This window comes from Meleagris gallopavo, chromosome 26, assembly GCF_000146605.3.
Source record: "Meleagris gallopavo isolate NT-WF06-2002-E0010 breed Aviagen turkey brand Nicholas breeding stock chromosome 26, Turkey_5.1, whole genome shotgun sequence".
Lineage (NCBI taxonomy): Eukaryota > Metazoa > Chordata > Aves > Galliformes > Phasianidae > Meleagris > Meleagris gallopavo.
The window spans coordinates 1274668-1294810 of NC_015036.2; the positions used below are offsets into that span (position 1 = coordinate 1274668).

Genomic DNA, 20143 nt, shown 5'->3' on the forward strand with positions numbered 1-20143 from the left:
CTGCCTTGACCCAGCACTGCTGCACCTATAATTACAGCAGGATTCACTACGGACAGAATTCCTAAATCATTTACCAGCTTTTAAGAGCAGAATCCTGGACTCACAGTTAAAAGTTGTTTCTGTTTTGTTTTGTTTTTTTTTTCCCCCAACTACTTCAAGGTGGCGAATGGGAACTTGGTCCAAAATCACTTTAAAGACCCACTTTTTTGACATGTCCTATTTGCAATAAATACTCAAGCACCATAAAAAGCACTTACACAGCTGCACTGGATTTCAAGGTAACTCATGAACATTTTCATTGGTATCCAAACACAGACTGGCAACACTGGATCAGATCAGCTACACAAGAAGTGAGATTTTCTAGAAGGCAATTTGTTTTATAACCGTATTTATAAGCTTCATCATTCTTCCAATAGAACAGAATTAACTTCCAGGCAGGTTCATGGATCCTGAACATACATAAAGTATATGGCACTATTTATTTTTATTTCCAAGCTGCTATAATACCAGGTTTGCTGGTATTTATTAAGAAATACTATTTCCTCTGAATTATTACTGACATAATTCTAAGTGTGGCAATGCCAAAAGCTCACTGTATAGTGAGAGGTGTTAGCACTGACTGCAACCCACAAATCAATCCCCAGCCATCCAGAAGAGCACCCAATGGGACTCTGAGCAGTGGACCTAAGCAAGCTCCCCATAAAAGCTCCTTATGGGAAACAAAATATTTGGAAAAATAAAAATAAAAATTCAGGTGGCTGTATGAGGTCTCACACCTTAAAAATACATCCTACAGCGAGTCATCTAGCTTTGACTAATGGTTCTTTAATTCCTATGGTAGACGGATAGAAAGAAGAAAAACAGTTATTAGAATCAAAGTTTGCTGTGATACTTAAAATAGAGAGTTTAATAGAGTGGGTCTTGGAGAAGCATGTGAGCATCACGTGCTTCTTCCTTCATAGATTCCATCAAAAACACCAAAACCAACCAACAGGAACACAAGAAGCCAACCCACCACCCACAAACCAACCCAAACGATGAGCTGAGCTGCTTCGATGTGATGTACAGCAGCAGCGTTCCATTTTATTACGATTATATCCTGCTTTACCAGGAGAAGAGCAACCTGAATGTGCACATTTGGCTGTCACAGTAGCCAGAAACGAGCAGTCAGAGGAAATGAGTAATTAATATCCTCAGAATCCTCAATGGAGACCAGAGAGCTTTTCAGTCTGGGTGCCCAGGAGGGAACAGAATCTTCACTGCTGCAGACACGCCAGGCAAGGGATAAAATAACACAACTATCTACGTCTACAAACATGTTTAAATGCCTTCTAGACATCCTAATAGTATGCGTGGGTGAGAATGTGTGCCTGTGTGTGTGCTCACCCTTTTAAAATGAAACGCCTGTCTGAACCCAGGCCCCTGGGAAAGTTTAGGTTCACAGAAAATCTTCTGCACAAATCTGTCTCTGTCGCAAGTAAAACAAACAGAAAACTGGAGTCTCAGCTTACAGACCTAGAAGCATCCTCTTTGGTACACACACAGCACAAGCTGCTTCAAAATGCTGTCGCTCTAGCAGCAAACATTGTCACATGCAGTCTGTAAGTGCCATGTTTTCCCCTAGATTTTCCTCTCTGCAGGACAGACCATCCAAGCATCAGTGCAGTGACAAGATTCTTCTCAAGCACTGATCTTGATTCACCACACCACACATCCTTGAGTGAGTGAGGTTAAACCAGAGTGAAGCAGATGGGAAAGCACTCTTCAGTTCCCAAGATGAGAACTACCTGGAGCCCAGACCATCACACCAGCAGCAATAAATGCTCTCTGCAGGATACAGAGCACATCTGGAACACAGACAGAGCATGTCTGCCCTGCTCACATGAATGTACCTTAACCAGCAAGAAACCTGCAGCTGGGGGTAGGCATTCAGCAGATTGGGTTATGTCCTACCTGTATGTCTTCACCAGGAAATGAATGAAGGTGTTTGTAATGCAGGACAGAGGCACACACACACCACTGGAGAGCTAAGCTAATGAATGAATGGTTTCATGCCAACCCTGCCACCAAAGCTCTGCACTCTGGCACGCAAACTAAACAAACTCCCCTTTTTATAAGCAGGTACAGTAGGCACAAAACGTAAAGTTCCTAAATGATGTTTGATGTGACAGCTAATACATCCAGGGCATGACAGACCTCCACTGGAGGACAAAAACACACCTCTGCTTCCATCAGTCTCAGGGACCATACAACACAAAGGCTCTGTGTACCAAATCACACCACCTCAGCCTTCCTGCAGATCCACGAGTACAATACTAGCTGCGTTTTAACACAGTTCCTGTTCACAGTACAGCCTACTGAGTATAAAAACAGACAGCTCTAATCCTGTCCTGACCCCTGAAATGCTGGTGAAATAGAAATTACTCTTCTGGAGCACATGGATTCTTCTTAAATTTTAATATACTTTAATTATACATATAATACATCTCTCTGTATTTTTCAGGTCATTAAACCTCAGGGAAGAAAAATTTTCCAACACAACTCTGTTCCAGTTGCTAATTAAAGCAATTTTTACACCTTCCTGTGACACGCTGCTAAGGACGATTTATGATGGTGGCAAACAGCAGGAGGTCAATGCCAAAGTTAACAGCTGGGCTTATTACAGTCACTTCTAAGATGTACTCATGTCATCAAGCAGCTGCTGTGCACCAATAAAGACTGAGAACCCACAAACAAGTCTGCTATCTTTTCAGCATTAAATGCAAGGGAGAGCCAAACTGTGCTGAGAAAACCTTAAATATCCAAAGGCTGAGAGGAAAAAAACAAAAACAGATCACAAACAGCCTGTTCACCTGAATTAATGGGGAGAATCTCATTTGCATTGGAGGAGACAACATATGTGAATCCCATCCATCAACGATGGGTCACCAACAAGGCAGGCGCTGACCGTAAAGCAAGTGGTAATGTCCATATTCAGGGAGTTGAGGCTGGAATTACTAAGTTAATAGAAGCAGTTTCCATATACACTACGAAGAGAGTTGTTTTTATACATCCATGTCCTTAAGCAGAGCTCTTGCAACATCTCCCCCCGCCACTTAGAAGGTGGCAGGAGGGAAACCACAGGGAGCAGAGGGATGGGAGGCCTTGCTCCATAGCAGAGCACAGCATGTGAGAATAAAGCAAACAGCCCAGGGGAGAACAGCAGCATCCACAGATGGATGACAGGCTAAAACAGAGCACCACATAGCATACAATACAGGTATCCGTGTCATAACCACTCACATACTTGTGAATAGGAAGCCAAATCCAGCAAAATTGCCTTCCATAGCACCAGTACACAGCAAAATCCAGGGCAGGTTTTGTGGTTTTTTTACTACACATTTCCATCTTTTAAATAGGAATGAGATGAGCAGGGGAATTGCCATTTAATGTTTCATTTTCTAAAATAAATATTTTTTTCCTCTGTAAATGAGTGGAATAAATGAAGACATTACAGCCTGAAGCTGCTCACGACTGCCAAGATGCTGAAAATTACCATGCCCACAGAAGAGCTGAGGGAATGAACAATCCCTCCCACTCTAAAGGCAGTAAGCAGGCTTCGTTTAGCAGCATGGATGGAAGATGAGAGCCGTGCTGCTTGGCTCCCAGGCACTCCCAGGTCAGGGGGCATTTCCACATTCCTGTTATTTCAGCTCACCCATGCATGGATGCTCTGTGCTGAAATACCTCAAACTACCCCAGACAGCTCCAGAGCAGGGCAGCTGGGCAGGCTCTCCCTTTTTTGTTTTCTTTGCAACCCATCACAGGAAAAAAAGTAATGCACAGTTAACAGAGGGACCTTCACAAGTACGCTTCCTTTCACTGGAGAATTATTAAATAAAAGCAAAAAAGACAAGCCACCAAAAGATGACAACCCCCTCAAGTACCCCCTCAGCAGGCTCTGCTGGTAACCACAAGCAGAACTGAATTGCTCTTTGCAATACCTCTCACTCTTAAGACACCACAGGAAAATGCAATTGCAGACACAAGCGCAGGGACCACTGAAAAGCAGCAATTTGCTGTGGCTGGAAGGCTGCAGACAGCAAACCACCCTGCTGAGCTGCAGCAGCATTCCTGGCAGCTGATGCCTCAGACGGAAGTGATTCTGGTTCAAATGCTTCCTTTATCACTGATAATGCACTCCTACCACTTGCAATGCCAGGGCTTAACAGATAAGGAGGAGAGGATCTTCCAGGCACCGTAATCCACTCCTGTTCTGACAGGGTTTTATTTTTAGAAGGCAGCTACATAAACACAACCACAGCAGAACAGAGATGGTGCTGTCTGAGGGGTAAACCTGTGCTAAAGGCAAGATAGCTGCAGCAACAGGAATGTGCATGGCAGCACTTTCTCTCCCTTAGCAATGTGTTCTTCAGTGAGCAAATAATATCATCCGGAAAGTACAGAGTGCATCATCTCTCCATATTCCACTACTAAAACTTCCTCAAGTGAAGATAATTTCTGACTTTTACCAAGCACAACTTGAATTTTTGGCAGGAATTAAAAGATACTTACAGAATGCCTAATGACTATTTCTCCTGATCACATTAATGGCACAGAGGTGGATTTGAAGGGTGGACCACTGGGTGGATAAGGAACTGGCTGGATGGCCCCATGCCCAGAGCAGTGTGCCCATAGGAGCCTAATGAAGTTCAAGAAAGCCAAGTTGCACTTTGGGCTGAGGGATGTGGGGCTATGGCAATGGATCCAGAAGAGGCCATGGAGATGCTCAGAGGGCTGAAGCACCCCTCCTGCAATGAAAGGCTGAGGGAGATGGGGCTGTTGAGATGTTAACATGTTCTGTTAAACCATTCTGTGATTCTATGATAAGAAAAATCACATTTGCATTATGGGAATTGCTCCACTGTAGGGAATGACCTTACTAGGTACAACTTAATCCATACAGAGGTTCTGTTAAATAGCTCAGCTTATACATATTATCAAGCACATTAGGAGGCAGTGAGATTGTATGGCACAACCACTGAACTGAGAAACTCCAATTCCATGTGAACGAGTTGACTGGAAGAGCTTTGTAGGCAAAACACAAAACCTGGAAGCTGCAATTATCCTGGGCTGAGCAGTAGGATGCTCTGTATAGCAACACCAGCAGAAGCAACATTTACTTTGTATATTAACAAATTGAGTGTTAATGCTGTAGAGGCAGGACGTTGGCTAAGCACAATGGAAGGCAGCAGAGCATAGGAGCAAAGGAAGGGAGCAGAGCCCATCTCACCTCCTCTGGGGGAGCAGCACAGAGAGCTGAGCCACAGCTGCTAACAAAGCCCTTAGATTCTTACCCAATATTAGGCTGAAATAAATGAATCATCACAAAATTGAGAAATCAGTGATGTGGGCCTGACTAAAAAAAAAAGGCAGCAATAAACGTAATGTATTACAGGAAAATAACAGTGACTTCCTGGCACTGATGCCTTCTGTGAAACCCATCCCTTGACTGCAGCTTTGACAGCAGCCTCCTTTGTGATGAACACAGCCTTTCCCTGGTAACACCAGCAATTTCCTCCCCATGGAACACGTCTTGCTGGCCAGACACAGCTAAAGTTAAAACGTGGCTGTTGGAAGCAGCGTACCAGAATGTCTCTGAAGAGAAAAGCATCCCAAAATGCACCTTGTTGTGTTAGCACAGTGTTAGGATGAGAACAAATCTGTCTTCATACATCTCAGAGAGTTCATTTAAAACCATCTCATGAGGTGAAATGCCAAGATTATTAATACCAATTGCAGCAGGAGACCATATTACAAGTGACATAAACGTTACAAAACAGTCTGAAGTTCGGCCAGGCTGTTAATAGATAGCATTACACAATTACTGACAACAGCCAGATAATACTGCATTTCTACTATGCAAATTTTTTAACAGCAAATAGATTTTGAAAGGAGTTTACACCCACGACCCCCTCAGATGCAACTTGGTAACTCGCTATTAGGTGCCAAGCTGTCAGTCACAAATCAGTGCAGCCTACAAGGGAGCCTCCAACGAAAGCCACTTGATTAAAATGTATGAGTCCTATAGGAACCTATTTTTAAGCCTGTAAACCAACACTGTTGTATTAATGGCTTTTATTTTGCCATTAATTCTGCTTTTCTCCTACTAAGGGCAATACTGTAATGCCTTATTTGTTCATTTCTCAGGAGCAAAGCTGAGCTCTTCAGATATTTTTATCCATATTACAAAGCTATTAGACTGCAGGAATCCTGCTTAGAAAGAGGTTTGGAGTTGGCATGTAGGGCCTGATTCACTGTGCTTGAGCACATCTGGCCTCAGGTACACAAACAGCTGTGTGTATTTGGCTGAGTAAGGCTTTGGTTCTGCATAGGTAGCTGTGATGGTTTTTCAGACACCCCCAGATGCTGTTAGCACCATGCCCCCCCCCTGCTGCTGTCCATACAGACACAGAGCAAACAGCTCAGGGCCCGATAGGGCTGAGCAACCAGGAGGAATTTCACAGAGATGGGAAAAAAAGAAAAAAAAGAAAAAAAAAGGGATGTATAACTCTGTTATAACTCTGTTTGCAAAGCTGCCAAGTACAGGAACATGAAAGGCTGTAAATAATTCACTATATTAGAGAAAATGTTTCACAAATTAAAAGGTTGTAACCTCTTTTTGGCTACAAAGCTGGCAGATGCTGGAGGCATTCCTGTTTCTGAAAATGCAGAACGTGGTGTGCCCTATTTATGAGAAAACAGCAGCGACTTTTGGTTTTCAGCCCTCCAAGCAACTGCTCAATGAAAAATGCATCTGCCTATATTTCTGATGGATGGGCCACAAAGGAATAAAGCCCGCACACTTTAGAAATGCAGCTCAGACTGAGTAGCAGCTCCCTGCATTCTGGTGACACAGCTGCTGCAGTGCACAACGCAGAGCTGAGATAGCATGGAGAGAAGGGGTAAATTGGAATTAAGATATTATATTTACATAAATACATGCACACGGTTGTTTGAAGACACGCACACAAGCTGAAAACATGCATGCACTTATTACAGACGGCTCAGTAATGAATGATGCAGACTTAGAAGTGTGACATCAGTCAAATGCAGCCTCAGAGGGGTAACCACATGGCTGGGGACAGATTCTGGCCCAGAACACAGAAGCAATTCCAAACAAAGAGAGCAGATTGCTTTAACTTCCTATTACTAAACATTCTGCCATGAACTGAACAAACCTCGCTGGAGCTGCCCCCACCAAGTCAGCTGGTAACCAAACAAACAGGGAAAAGAGATCTGAAACTCACCTGGATGTTGCCAAAGTCCACGTTTTCATAATGGAAATGTGCACATTCAGCCATCTTCGGGAAATGACCCTTGGTAAAGGATAACCTGAAGCACACCAAAAGCACACCATAAGATTCGAATCATCAAAACTAAGCTACAGCATCAAGTTCTGTTATAAAATCCAGTTACTCATACAAAATAAGAGCTTCCTCACCCTAAAGCCAAGGGAACAGAGGGGTCTGTTGATGTGATGCACCAAAACAGCGGAGAAAGGAATTGAGCGAGAAAGGAAAACTGAATTGCAAAATGGCTTTTATCATTGCATCCTTAAAAACCATGTAGCATTTCATCAACACCAAGGCCCACATCTTTAGGGAACGGTGCAGGGACAAGCAGCTCTACCTTAACAAATGCATTTTGGCAGTGCAAATAAGCAGCCTTACACGAGACACATAGGAAAGTAGAACGTTACCTGTGAAAGGCATCACAGCCCATCAGTCCCGGGTTGATGTATCTGAGGGTGCAGAACAAATGCTATTTATCCTCTGCTTTTTTAAAATTCAAAAGTGAGGCATAATTATTCCCAAGTGACTCCAGCTACAGCCATGGCTGACGGGGAGATCCTCTGGCTCTGCAGCATGCTCTGCTTCTGCTGAAGCTATTATAGACTCCTATAGATAACTCTGGTGGTGAGCCAATGAGATTGTCATTATCTAGCTCTCTCTTCCCACGGGAATATAAGTGGGAAGTGAGATACAGCATCTGGCTGCTCAGCACTAGAACAAAGAGCCATTTCCCTCGCAGCATCAGAGCTCTACGGAGAGGTAATCTGAATGCACAGAGCTAGCAATACTGGGGAGTTCTGGTCCTCAGTCAGCATCCTTAGCAAAGACAAGTCAAGTAATATTAGTTACTTTTGAGCCTCTTTACAGGTTAGAGGTTTGAAAGCTCAGCTACGAAGATAATAAGTGGGTTTACATCATCTGGGAGAGAGTGAGAGAGAGAGCAAAGGAGGCTCACAGGAAAAAGAAAGAGAATCAGAGAAGGAAAAAAAAACAAACACTGACAGAAAAACTGCAAAACCCATTCAGGGAAGAGGCACAAGGCAGGAGGTGAAAAAAGGGAAGAGCAAAACACCAAATAATAAAAAAAAATATATATATATAGGCCACCCTAACATACATATACACATAAATGCACACATATGCATGTCTGTATACATACATACATATACATATATATATACACACACACACACACACATATATATATACATATATACATACACACACACACACGCACACACACACATACATACATTTAAATGGATCAATTTCAGAGAGGAATCCCGGAAGTTTAAGAATACAGTAACAGCGAAGTGAAAGAGTCTGACAGGCTTTGCCTCCATAGCAGGAAGCAGGCAAGGGACCTAAGGAAACCTCTGATCCCCACCTCCATGCTGTGTTCACTATAACTTTGCTTTGCAAGGATTTCGGTTGCTCCCGTGAAGGCATCAACAAAAACTGTCACTGACTGCCCTGGATGTATTCCAACACAAGAGCTCAAATCCAGGGTGTCACAGCTAGAAGCCCAGCAAAGATAGGACAAAAATCAAACAACACTGCTCTTACTTTTTCACGTTCTTCACTTTCATACTTGCTGTGCTGCCGCAGGTCCGGAGCGGTAACTCCCCTGTGATGTCAGGGATATCTGCACCACGTGCCTGCAAAACAAGCAAAGGGAAGGAAAGTAAGGACTGCACGGTGTGGATTGCTGCTTGCAAAGCATGTGTTTTCTATATATACAATCATAGCTCTTTGGTGATAAAAGCTGTATTTTGCCTTTTTAATATAGGGGGAGGGAAGGAAAGTGAACCTAAGGAGGTGACTTGACATGTGATTTAATTTACCTCTTCCTAAACTGTTCTGTAGAGCCTCACTAATAACTCTGAGATCCAATATTTTGTTCATTACTTCTCCTGGTTTCTAAGTAGAGATTTTCAGAGGTAGAGTCCAACAAACACTCCCAAACTCCATACTCAGACATGTGCAGCATTCATGCACAGACCCTGGAAGCAGCTGGTTCATGCAGCACAAAACCACTTTAATGACAGAGCTGCTCATCCGTGGGAGGTGAGCTTTCACAGAGACACTTGAAGCTATTGTTGTAAGCACAGGAACATATTAAAATATCTTTAATTGCTGATGTTCATTTAGTTCAGTGAGACCAGAGCCCCACGCTCTCCTTTTCCATTTGCATTGCCCCATTTTTGCACCCCCCACTCCTCCTGCAGCTGCAGCAACATCCCTGGGGAAGCACTGGGCTCTGTGTGCTGCTGCTGGAGCAGCCCTGAGCTCCAAAGGAACAGTGGAACATCAACGGAACAGCAATTGAACGAGGAGATCAGTACAGACTTCACAGAGCAAGGGGAGCAAACTCTGCTCCCTGATGTTGGCTCCTTACTGATGCAGATGAGCCCAGCAGAATGAGCACAGGATGGATCACAGAAAGATGCTCGCTCTGCTTTATGCAGTACGCTGCAAAACGTGAATGAGGCTCAAAATAACAAATGCTCAAGCAAGAGGAAGGGACTCAGTTCAGGATTCCCTCTCTTGGAGGCCCAGAATGAATAAATATTGCACAAACTCATTTTCTAATGACAGGAGAAGGCAGAACTCTCCGAAGCAGCAGATCAGCACAAGTGCTTTTGCACAAGTCCAGCCAAAGCTCCCTGAGCAGAAGCCATCAGTTTGGCAGCAGCCATGCCCCAGAACACAGCAGTGTCAGGCACAGCACAGCCTGATGCTGGACCCAAAGCTTCAGTCTGATGTTACAACCCCACAGTCAGGAGAATCTTCCCTGTCCCCCTCCCTGAAGCTCTTGTTCGGTTCGACAGAGGTCAAACTCACACGTGCACCGTTCACCATTTCTACACTCATCATCAAACCGGAGCAGAAGCAGAAGGAGCGACTCAACTTCCAGCACCAGGAGGTACAGCTACAGCCACACTGCATCCCCAGGGCTGCTCTCACAGCTGCCATGAGCAGGCTCAGGGTCAGATCCCAGCACCAGGGTCCATCTCTGCCTCCACTCAGCCCTGCCCTGCAGTCTGCCCACAGCTGCACAGATTGTGAGCACTCACTCCCTCAGAAAACACCAGGGCAGTATCTATAGACCTGAAGAAAGCTCCCCCAGGCTGCCTGATAGCCACGACGTGCACAGTTACTTCAGTATCTCACAGGACACCTCATTGTGAATTTCAGCATTAAGAGGATCACCAATTTAATAAACCTTATGCATCTTTTACATAAGAAAATAACTAATTACAACGATAAACGCACCATTCCCATAAGCTGCTTTAAGGCAAAGCTGGATGGTGCTCGCCTTCATTTTCTAAAGAACAGAAATTTTGCAAGAAGAAAAATAATTTCTTCTTCTCCAGAATCTGGGAGATATGAAAACGATGAAACAAATCCGACAGAACCACGTGGGCCCCAGGCAGCCTGCAGTGGGCACAGCCTTCCTGCTGACTCAGAGCAGCGTAGGCAAAACTCACACCTCCAGGAGATGTAAATGCCAGCATCTCTGCTCCGGGTTCTGCTGTCCTCTCCTTCCCAGCTGAGCCCAACCTTGCTGGTTGCCTTCCCATTTCCAGCATCATGCACCACTGACACAGACTACAATGAGATGCAATGCACTAATTAACTTTGGGGGTTTTTCCAATTAGATTTGAGCTCTCTGGGCTGTGCAGCTGAACATAATCTCTCCGAAGGCTCACAGCTGAGGAAAATGGGCAGAATGGTGATCCTGTGTAAGCCAAGAGCTTTAGTACGAGGCACGAACAGCAGAAAAGGAAAAGTGATTAGATAATGAAGAAAGAAATCTACCGCAATTTTATAAACCCCGCTCCTCCAAACTGAAATGCAATTACTTTCCATTTAAACCACAGGAAGCCAGCTACAGAATAATCACGCTTCGTTCACCGTTAGTTTTACCTGCTTTCATCTCAAACCTGGCACGCAGGACATCGCCCCACATCACCTCTCTCCCAAAATACAAACAAAACACTCCACAATGAGATTTGTTATCTTCCGTGCTTTGTGTCACAGCAATTTCCTTTTAAAAATCATTTGGAAACAGTTTGAATTATTTACACCTGAAAATTAGCTGGCTAACATCACAGGTTGGCTTCTCACTCCTTTCTCTTCCACGCATCCCTGTTCTGTGAAAGCTCAGTAATTGCAGAGCAAAATCTGTTCACGCAAATTGTTTAGTCTGATTTTCACAGCTTAATGTCACTGCTGCACCAATCAATCTGCTTTGGTCCCAGACTTGGTAAACAAATCAGGCCTTGATCCAGAATGCAGCCTGCTGGCTTCGTGTGCATCCTCAGGCTGCTGTGTTTGGTTGGAGGTTTCCCAGCTCTGCTGCAATGCTCCAAGCTGGGATGGTCCCACTGCAGCCTTTGTGCAACAGAGCAGCACAGACTGTGGGGCAGGTGGGTATCACTGAAAGGTTTAAGCAGCTCTGAAACAATGCCTGTCTGTCTGTCCATCCTTCTGGTGGACGGGATGCCAGGTTTAGGTCATCACAGCCATGTGAGTGCTGGGTGTCACCTGTGTCACTTCTGAGTGCTGCTGCTGAACCTCCCAGGGATGCGGGCTGCCAAGTTTGAGTTTGCAGCCTTTTATCGCCTCGACTTGAAGAACTTCAGCTTTGCTCTCTCTGGCACAAAACCTCAGTCATAAATAATTTATTTCTAACAACTCCACAGCGAAACGTGAAGGGATTTTCTCCTAAAAGTCTCACTGCATTCATCAGCCAACACGTCAGCCCTCCTCCCTCACGTCCAGAATCGTAACACAGTGTGAAAGCACACGGGAAACTGAAGCACTCCACTGAGCTACAGTTTGTACCTGGGTGTCCTCAGCAGGGGAGAACCCCGAGCTGGGACAAAACCCACAGCAGCAGGCTCACACCAGGACACACATGCCCTTAGCCAAGGTTACCACAAAGCCACAGTAAGTACTGGACAGGAATTAGCATTTATGCATCCCCCCATCACCAGTCTCTCATCTAAACCAATCTGGAGAAACCAGACTGCTCTGGGTTCCTTGAGCACCTGGCCTTGTTTCTAACAATGGCAGAGCTGAATCAAAATGCTGGAGCTGCTCTCCATAGCAGTCTGCCTTTTACATCATTTTCACTTCCCCTTGCTTTTCATTCTAAAATCAAACCAAAGGACCATGGCCAGAGCTTACCAAAAGGGCAGCCTTTGTCACTTCCACTTCTTCACTGAAGGGCAGCAGGAAACTGCTGCTGCAGCACAAGTCATCACCCAACAGCAAGTGATGCTCGGCTGAATTGGAGCAACTGCAGCCACAGACAGACTCAAGGAGAGCAACTCCTTTCTGCTCCTACTTGGAACAGCCATGCAGGATCTCCACAATAAATAAGCATGCTTTAATACACTGCAGCTGACTTCTTCATAACTGCCTGGGATACCTGGATGTATTTAAGGCAAATTAGCACCTGGTTTTTGTGCCCAGGTCTGGCAATTTCATCTTAAACAAAAATACCTGCAGTTTTACTGAAGAAACAAGAAGTAATAATTATCCTCCCGACTCCACATCTCCAAACCGAGCAGAAGAATGAGCATCCGTGCTATTCAGGGGCTGAGCAGCAGAGAGCAGCACTGGCACATCTAATACTGGAAACCAAGGGCAGTCTGCTGTGTGGCCAAGAGTCCCCATCCCGAACTGCAGGAGCTGCCCAGTAGGGAAACTCTGAATCCTGGCTGCTCTCTTCTTAATCCCGTGTCTAAGAAATCTGTATTCAATAAAGAAGACGCTTTGATGTGTATCATTTTTTCAGTTCAGGACTTCTAATTCCATTTTCCACGTTCCCCATCACTGAATTGTTCTACGCAGCCCTCACCGCACAGCATGGTGAGCATGGAATTATTATTCTCTTTCAGGAGACCACACAGGATGTGCTTTTTCTGCTCCCAACTCCTCCCCTCCAAGGGAAAAAAGTAAGAGAAAACTTTTAAGCGCTGCCATGAGCTGGCAAACGAAGGGAAACCTCTGATTCCTGAGCTCCAGTGTTACAGGCGTTCATCCACAGCACCCATTTACCGCAGTTTAAAGGATCAGCCTCAGCAGAACAAAGCACGAGTTCTTAACTATTCACGTCCTGCTTTCTCAGATAGGCAGGAAGAGCCCCCCCAGCTGACATGTAAAGCAGCTCATTTGGTGAATGGAATCCAAGGCACAGAGGTAAGCAACTTGGCAGCAGTCTGACCCTGCTCTGGCGGTGCTATTGTGACTGTGAACAAAACTCACCTCGTAAAGCTGGCAGATTTTATGTCATGATGGGATTTCTTAAGTGGGCTTTAAAAAGACGCAGATGAATCAAACGCACCCAAAGAATGACAGTTATTTCCAGCAAAACAGCCTTACATTTGTATATTCCTTCATTGCTAGCACTTGTTTCAAAGGCAAAAACGGATGCACTGAGCAAAAGGAGTGGTTGGCTACCGAGGACAGCATCAGCGTGATAACTACCTGAGAGCTTTAAGGCTGTGTGGCTACAGGCAAGCAGCAGTGAGTGCCTCATTGCCATTCACAAAGAGCTCAGCCCAGGGAGCTGCACGTACAGCACACAGCCCCATAGAACGGTTTCTGGCTGAGGAATGTACTTTAAGAACAAAAATCCCACATACAATATGCGTGGGAAAGGCAGCCAGGGTTAGAGTCCTCCTTCTGCACAGCTCACAAAATAAATTTTAGAAGAAAGCCAGGGAAAAGAGAGCATCCAATGAGCACAATGCTTTCATTCCCATTCCTTGCTGGCTCAAAAAATTCCACCCCAAAAACCCCTTACCCTGTTTGATGCACTACTTCCACAGCCTACTGTTTCACAGAAGAGGAGGGGGTCCTAATCACGGCTTACCCATCAAGGACCTGCAGGGCTTTGGGTGCCAGAATGCAATTGCTCATAGCACAAAAAATTGAGATTAATTCAGGCTGAACCCAGCCAATGCCACTCCTCAGTCCCCCGGCCATAAGCAGTGCTCATGTAAATAACAGTGCTGCACTGCATTATGTTACAGGTACAAATCTGCTTAGAAGCCAAAGAATTTTCCCACTGCAGTGAAAGAAACACTGGAAGGCAGAAAAACCAGCAGGCTGACAGTTAACCCAATAGATCAGGAGTCAGTGGAGTTAATGGGAATTCATATTTATGCATGTAAAACCAGCCTGGGCTCGGCTTATAAAAGAGCCAGTTCCAATGGCACAAAAGACATAACTGCTATATGATACACTCATTTTGCAAGCCCTTATAATAACACAGCAATGTGAGGAATGTGTCTGTTTGTAACGTGCAATTTATACCATCACTATCCATAAACCTCACAGCCCACGAGAACAAAAGGGTCAGCCCAGTCACTGTGCCCCAGTGGGGGCTGGGGATCCCACACTGCTCCAGGGCCTTCAGCCAGAGGAGCCACAGTGAGCAGAGCTGACACAAGCATTTCTGCACTCACATCCGAGGTGACAGTGAGCTGCAGCTCGTGCCACGTGGGTCAGAACAGTCTGTGCATGCTCCTGCTCAGCACAGCACGCAGGTGAGTGCAGAGCTCCTCCCCACTGCACACAACAACAGGGACGTGCCCAAGGATGCTTTACTGCCTTCATACAGTTATTAGGGAAACGCTAACAGGAGCATTCAAAAAAATTGGCCGCTGCATTCCTGTGCCACTTTTGTCTTTTTAAGTTGTCATTATCCCCCAGGACCAGGGAAATTCTTTACAGAGAGAGTGGTGAGGTGCTGGAACAGCTGCCCAGAGAGGCTGTGGATGCCCCGTCCATCCCTGGAGGTGTTCAGAGTCAGATTGGATGGAGCTCTGGGCAGCCTGGGCTGGTATTAAATGTGGAGGTTGGTGGCCCTGCCTGTGGCAGGGGGTTGGAGATTCGTGATCCTTGTGGTCCCTTCCGACCCGGGCCATTCTATAGTCACTACAGAAGAAGAAATACTGGTGGTGACATGTAAACACACAACCCAAACGTCTTATTGGTGAGATGCTGTATTTATCTGTGTGCATCGGATTCACTTTGAGACAAATGGATATGCAAAATATAAGGTCAGTGTGCCTGAAAACTGGTAAACGTGGACATCAGCAAACTATGCTGAATCGTTCTTCCTTTACTAAGTGCTGCATAGACCAAATTTTAAAACAAATTTGGAAAATGTGATTTTTTTCCTCCACAGGTCAACACTGTACCACAAGACTGCACATGCTGTGAAGCGAGAAAACATAACTGAAAGCACAGCGTTACCAACAAAAATTAAATGATTACTATAAATTAGTATTTACTGTCAAAAATACAGTATCCATTCCGGCTTAATCAAACTCAATTAATTGGCAAACCCAAATGGAAGTCAATGTGCCAATTAAGTGATTGTCCCTCATTGCAAAGACTCCCAGGGACAAACGCATGCTGGGAGTAAACCTGTGAAACACAAAGGACACCAACCAAGAGCAGAGGGAGGAAAAGGACCGTATGCAGCAACACAATACCTTGCCAACAGCTTCACAAGGGAAAAAGCATTTGATTCATGCAGCAATAACAAAGAAAACAGGTTACGTGAACTGAAAGCAAAATGGAGGTTATGGGTTTGATGCCAGACCAGAATTGTTTTGACCGAAGTATTGTTATAGCCTGGTGGCAGCTTGGTGTGCTGTAAGGAACACTTGTCACATACCCAGGCCTATACTATCCATACCACCTGAAATCCCACCTCCAGCCCATCGCTGCAATCTCCCCTGGTGACCTCAGTGCCACACAGCAGTGGGTGCTGGACAGGAAAGCCATACTGGGGTTTGGGTAAGATGAGATCCAGCCTTGCTATCAATGGCAAGCCAAGCCCCCGAGCCTCCTCCAGCACAGAGCCAGCCTCCAGCTTTAAGGTAACATTTTCCATTACACTGAAGTAACTCTTAGGACTGGGAGCCAGAAGCTGAGTGCTGGGGCATCCAGGAGAGCAAACAGCTCAAGCCCAATCCTGGTGCATCATCCAAATCATTCAAACAGCCAACAGAAAAGCAGAATCGCAGTTTTGTAACTACTGAAACGTTTCCATATCCCTAAAAGCTTCATAATGTTAAAGAACTTCAGGTGGGCGTTCAGAGCTCAACATAAATAAGTAAAGAAACACAAATAAAGAAATTCATAACAGAAACTCCACATACCCCCTTCCTCTGCATCTATTCTTGCAGAAGTCACAGCCAAGATCTGGGGCAGCTCTGGGCTAAGGACTGTACAAAGAATGAGAAACAAGCCCAGCTCTAAAAGGAGTGACATCTTTCTTGAAACCTTAACGATCCACCAAACTCCACACGGTTTTATAAACTGCGTTTAAAGTTAGTTTTCTCCTCACTCCTGTCCCAAATTTAAGAGAGTGATATATTGAGGTCTCATTAAAAAGCCTTCGTTACCCTCACAAACCACACAATGTCACCTCACCCAGTATCAAACACCGAGAACACTACAGTTCTCAGAATCCACCCGAACAGATCTGAGAACAAGGATCATTACAGGGACTTCATGCAGACAAATCTAACCCCTCTGCCATTTGGAGGCTTGCTTTTCCCCTTAAGAAAATTCTACCAGCACAAGCTAAATGGGACGGCGACTGCCAGCTGTCTGCCTGCTTTTTCAGTTACTCATTTGCCAGATTCATGGATTGTCAGTGGTTTCCTATTGTAGCTTAGAGGTTCCCGTATCGCTCTTCTAGGCAGCCTGGTTTCAAAACAGGTTCACTTGGGGATACTGAGGTTACCATCTTAATAACCTCATCACTAATTGCACCTCCAGATCTCCAAAGTGACTGCTGAGAGGTGTGGGATGGGAAGCCCCTGGACGCATCCAGAAGGGATGCACTTCTGAAGGATGCCCTGTGGACACTGTTGGATGAGCCCAGCTGGAAGGATGATCACCAGCACTCTGCTCAGGGCAATGTGGATCCAAATCTCTCAGGAAATAAACCCACCACAGCTTTGGGGACTGGAAGATGTGTCAGACGCTGCAGAAATAGCCACCTTGTTCAGAAACATATGTCGTGTATATATATAAAAGAAATCCTATTTCCAGTTTTGGACTCAGTACATTCACCTTATCTCCAGTGCAGGTCTGCCTGCTGGCTTAGTGCAGCTCCAGGTGCTATCGTTCTGTGCAGCACCATTTGAAAGCAGCACACGAATAAAGAGTTCCACATTCGTTTCACTCTTTTAAATTCTGCTTCCCCACGAAATTCTGACAAAATCCTGCTACAGGGAGAGGCAGCTTTTATAGCACAGCAACCCTGCACCCACAGTGAGGTGCTGAGAGCAAGTCAGATGGTCAACGACAGAAGGTAAAAGCAAAATTAAGTAAAACTATCAGATTACACTGAAGTTAATGACAGGCTGAGGACAGCTGTTTTGTAGGTTTGTGTGAGAAATCTTATTTAAAGCCTCTCTTTCACAATTTCATTTCTTCTAGCAATAGAAACAGAGCACTCTTCAGGTCCTTACAAGGGAAGGATGCTCCTTTCCTGGGTGGTAACGTAACCAGCTCAGAGAGACGTTAGAAAATCCATATGCTGCAACATCACTTGGCTCAAACACGGCTTTTTGTCCCCAGAGCTCACAAGTATTTCGCAAAGAAAGTCAGCATCACCAACTGCATCTTTCAAAATGGAGCAGAGAGAAAGAAAAAGGGCACGTGTGAAGGTTACCCAGCAGCGCAGTGGGACCTGGGGGCTGAGACATGAGAAAAATGGTGCAGATAATATTACTAAATTCTAAAAATAGAGAATATAATGGGAGGCTGCTACAAAATATAGCAATCCTTGAGGACTGGTCAAGAAGTTGTGTTATGACCTAACTCCTATGAAGTCTGTCCATCCAGTGCTGCATCTCAGTCAGTGTGGCTTTCAATCTGGCTCAGGATTAAAGAGCTCCTATGAAGCTGCAGGAGCCACCCAAAGCAACCAGACCTCCCCAAGAAAACCACCTGCCTTTGTGCTAAACTACAAAGAGCAGAGCTGAAAGTACAAATTAGAATCCTACAAAGGACAAAAAAAAACTCAGGTGCCCATGATTAGCCAACAAGGATGGAAATATTAAAAATAGAGTTTCTGTCCTATCTAATATTCAAAGAACAGGAGGACATTCAATCTCTACGTATTTAGAAAGTCCTTCAGTTTATTTCTTGTTAAGAAGCAGGTTTGGAAACAAAGCACTCACATAAATTAATAATAAGCACTTCCAAACACATTGCAGATAAAAGGGGGAGGGAAGGGAGGGAAGGGGATGCTCGCCTAACCGTGAATGCATAAAGCACCTTTCCCAAAGTACAAAAGCATGTAGAGAGGCAAAGTTCGAGAGACAACTGAATGAGCATCACAGATCTGTCTGTTGTGTCAGAATTTCCCAAGCTCCTTGCACTGTTGCTAGTCTCAGCAATTCCTCACCTGGCAGAGTGTGACATCCATTCCAAGTGACAAAGCCTCGCACCCAGTTGGGTCTCCAGCTGTCTACAATGAGAAGCAATGGAAACAGAAAACAGCACAGCTCCATCCAGCTTCTCCAAGCCCTTCCAGCCTCCATTAACCAAAGGCTGAAACAACAAGCGACAACAAAACCTGTCTGCAACTCCAACAACTAAGCAGAAAATGAGTTTATTATGCAACTATGAGAAACTCATATAGCATGCAAGGAGCAAACTACAGGAAAGGACCAAACCTGAGTCTGTCAAGAATGCAAAGTGAAGAGAGCAAGGAAGGAAGGCTCATGATTAAAACCATCAAGAAAGAAACAAATACAGCAGATGCACTGGTTAAGCAAAAAGTACAACAAGACAGTGTTAATTCTCAGCAAGAAAGCATCCTTTAAGTCTCCCCTTCTGACTGGCCATTAGGCAGAGGTTGAAGATGGAACTTTGATTCACTTAACACAGAAAAGATGAGCAAGTGAGGCTCTTATGTCCAGCTACAATGCATTCTAATGTGCATGAAGTCAGAACACCACAAGCACAAATTGTAGCCATTGTAACTACAAGCTCAGTCTGTAACACTTAGCCCTATGCTGTACCATACCGAGTCACTGTGCAGCAAACCTCAGACCTGAATTTCCTTGGAAAAAAACACCCAACCGACTACAACAATCATAGAATCACAGTTGGAAAAGACCTTAAAGATCATCGAGTCCAAACGCAACCCAACCACACTACCATAACTCTAACAAATATAGTACCCTAAGTACCCTAACTCTAATAAATGAGGTATGCTAGCTAACTTGTGTCATATTTGGAGATTGAATTAGAGATAATACTCCTGAGACATTCCTGGAGGTTACAGACAGCACTGTGTCAGACAGTGACCCACACGAGCCCTGGCTGTGCAGTGTGAAGAAGCTCCATGCTCTGAGGCTGCAGCATCTGAGGCTGAGTAACACTGATGAGAACAGGCAGCGCTCTCACACATGCAGCATCACTGAGATCTGCTGGCCAATGCAGAGAGAAGGAAAAAAAAAAATAAAAAATACTTGCAGATAGAGGAAAAAAAACATATCCAGGAAGAGACAATTGCTAAAAGTCAGAACTCACAGCAGAGAAGCATGGAGTTGAGCAGAACAAGAAGCACAGAAAAACACCAGCAGGCCAAATGCTAGAGAGGCCAGAGCTCTGTCTTGGTTTAGGGTTTTTTGGCCTGAAAAAAGGAATTTGAAACAAAATACCATCATTGTGTTATAGAGGGTTTGATAATGCTTTTAAAACAGTACAAACACTTGGTTGTCTTATTTAACATTAAAATAAATACCTGTCTT

The 20143-nt window shown here is 44.8% G+C and overlaps 1 protein-coding gene across 2 annotated transcripts in view; it reads right to left on the minus strand.

The window, feature by feature from the left end:
• The window catches only part of ARHGAP32 (Rho GTPase activating protein 32), a 146296-nt gene that overhangs the window by 86277 nt on the left and 39876 nt on the right, over positions 1–20143 (minus strand). Inside the window, exons 3-5 of one of the 2 annotated variants that reach the window (XM_010723589.3) lie at positions 8901–8992; positions 7742–7783; positions 7290–7374 (exon numbers count right to left, since the gene is read on the minus strand). In XM_010723589.3, the coding sequence (XP_010721891.1) occupies positions 7290–7374; positions 7742–7783; positions 8901–8992 (219 nt within the window). The remainder of the gene's footprint in view (positions 1–7289; positions 7375–7741; positions 7784–8900; positions 8993–20143) is intronic. The other variant, XM_031556858.1, reaches the window with a different exon arrangement.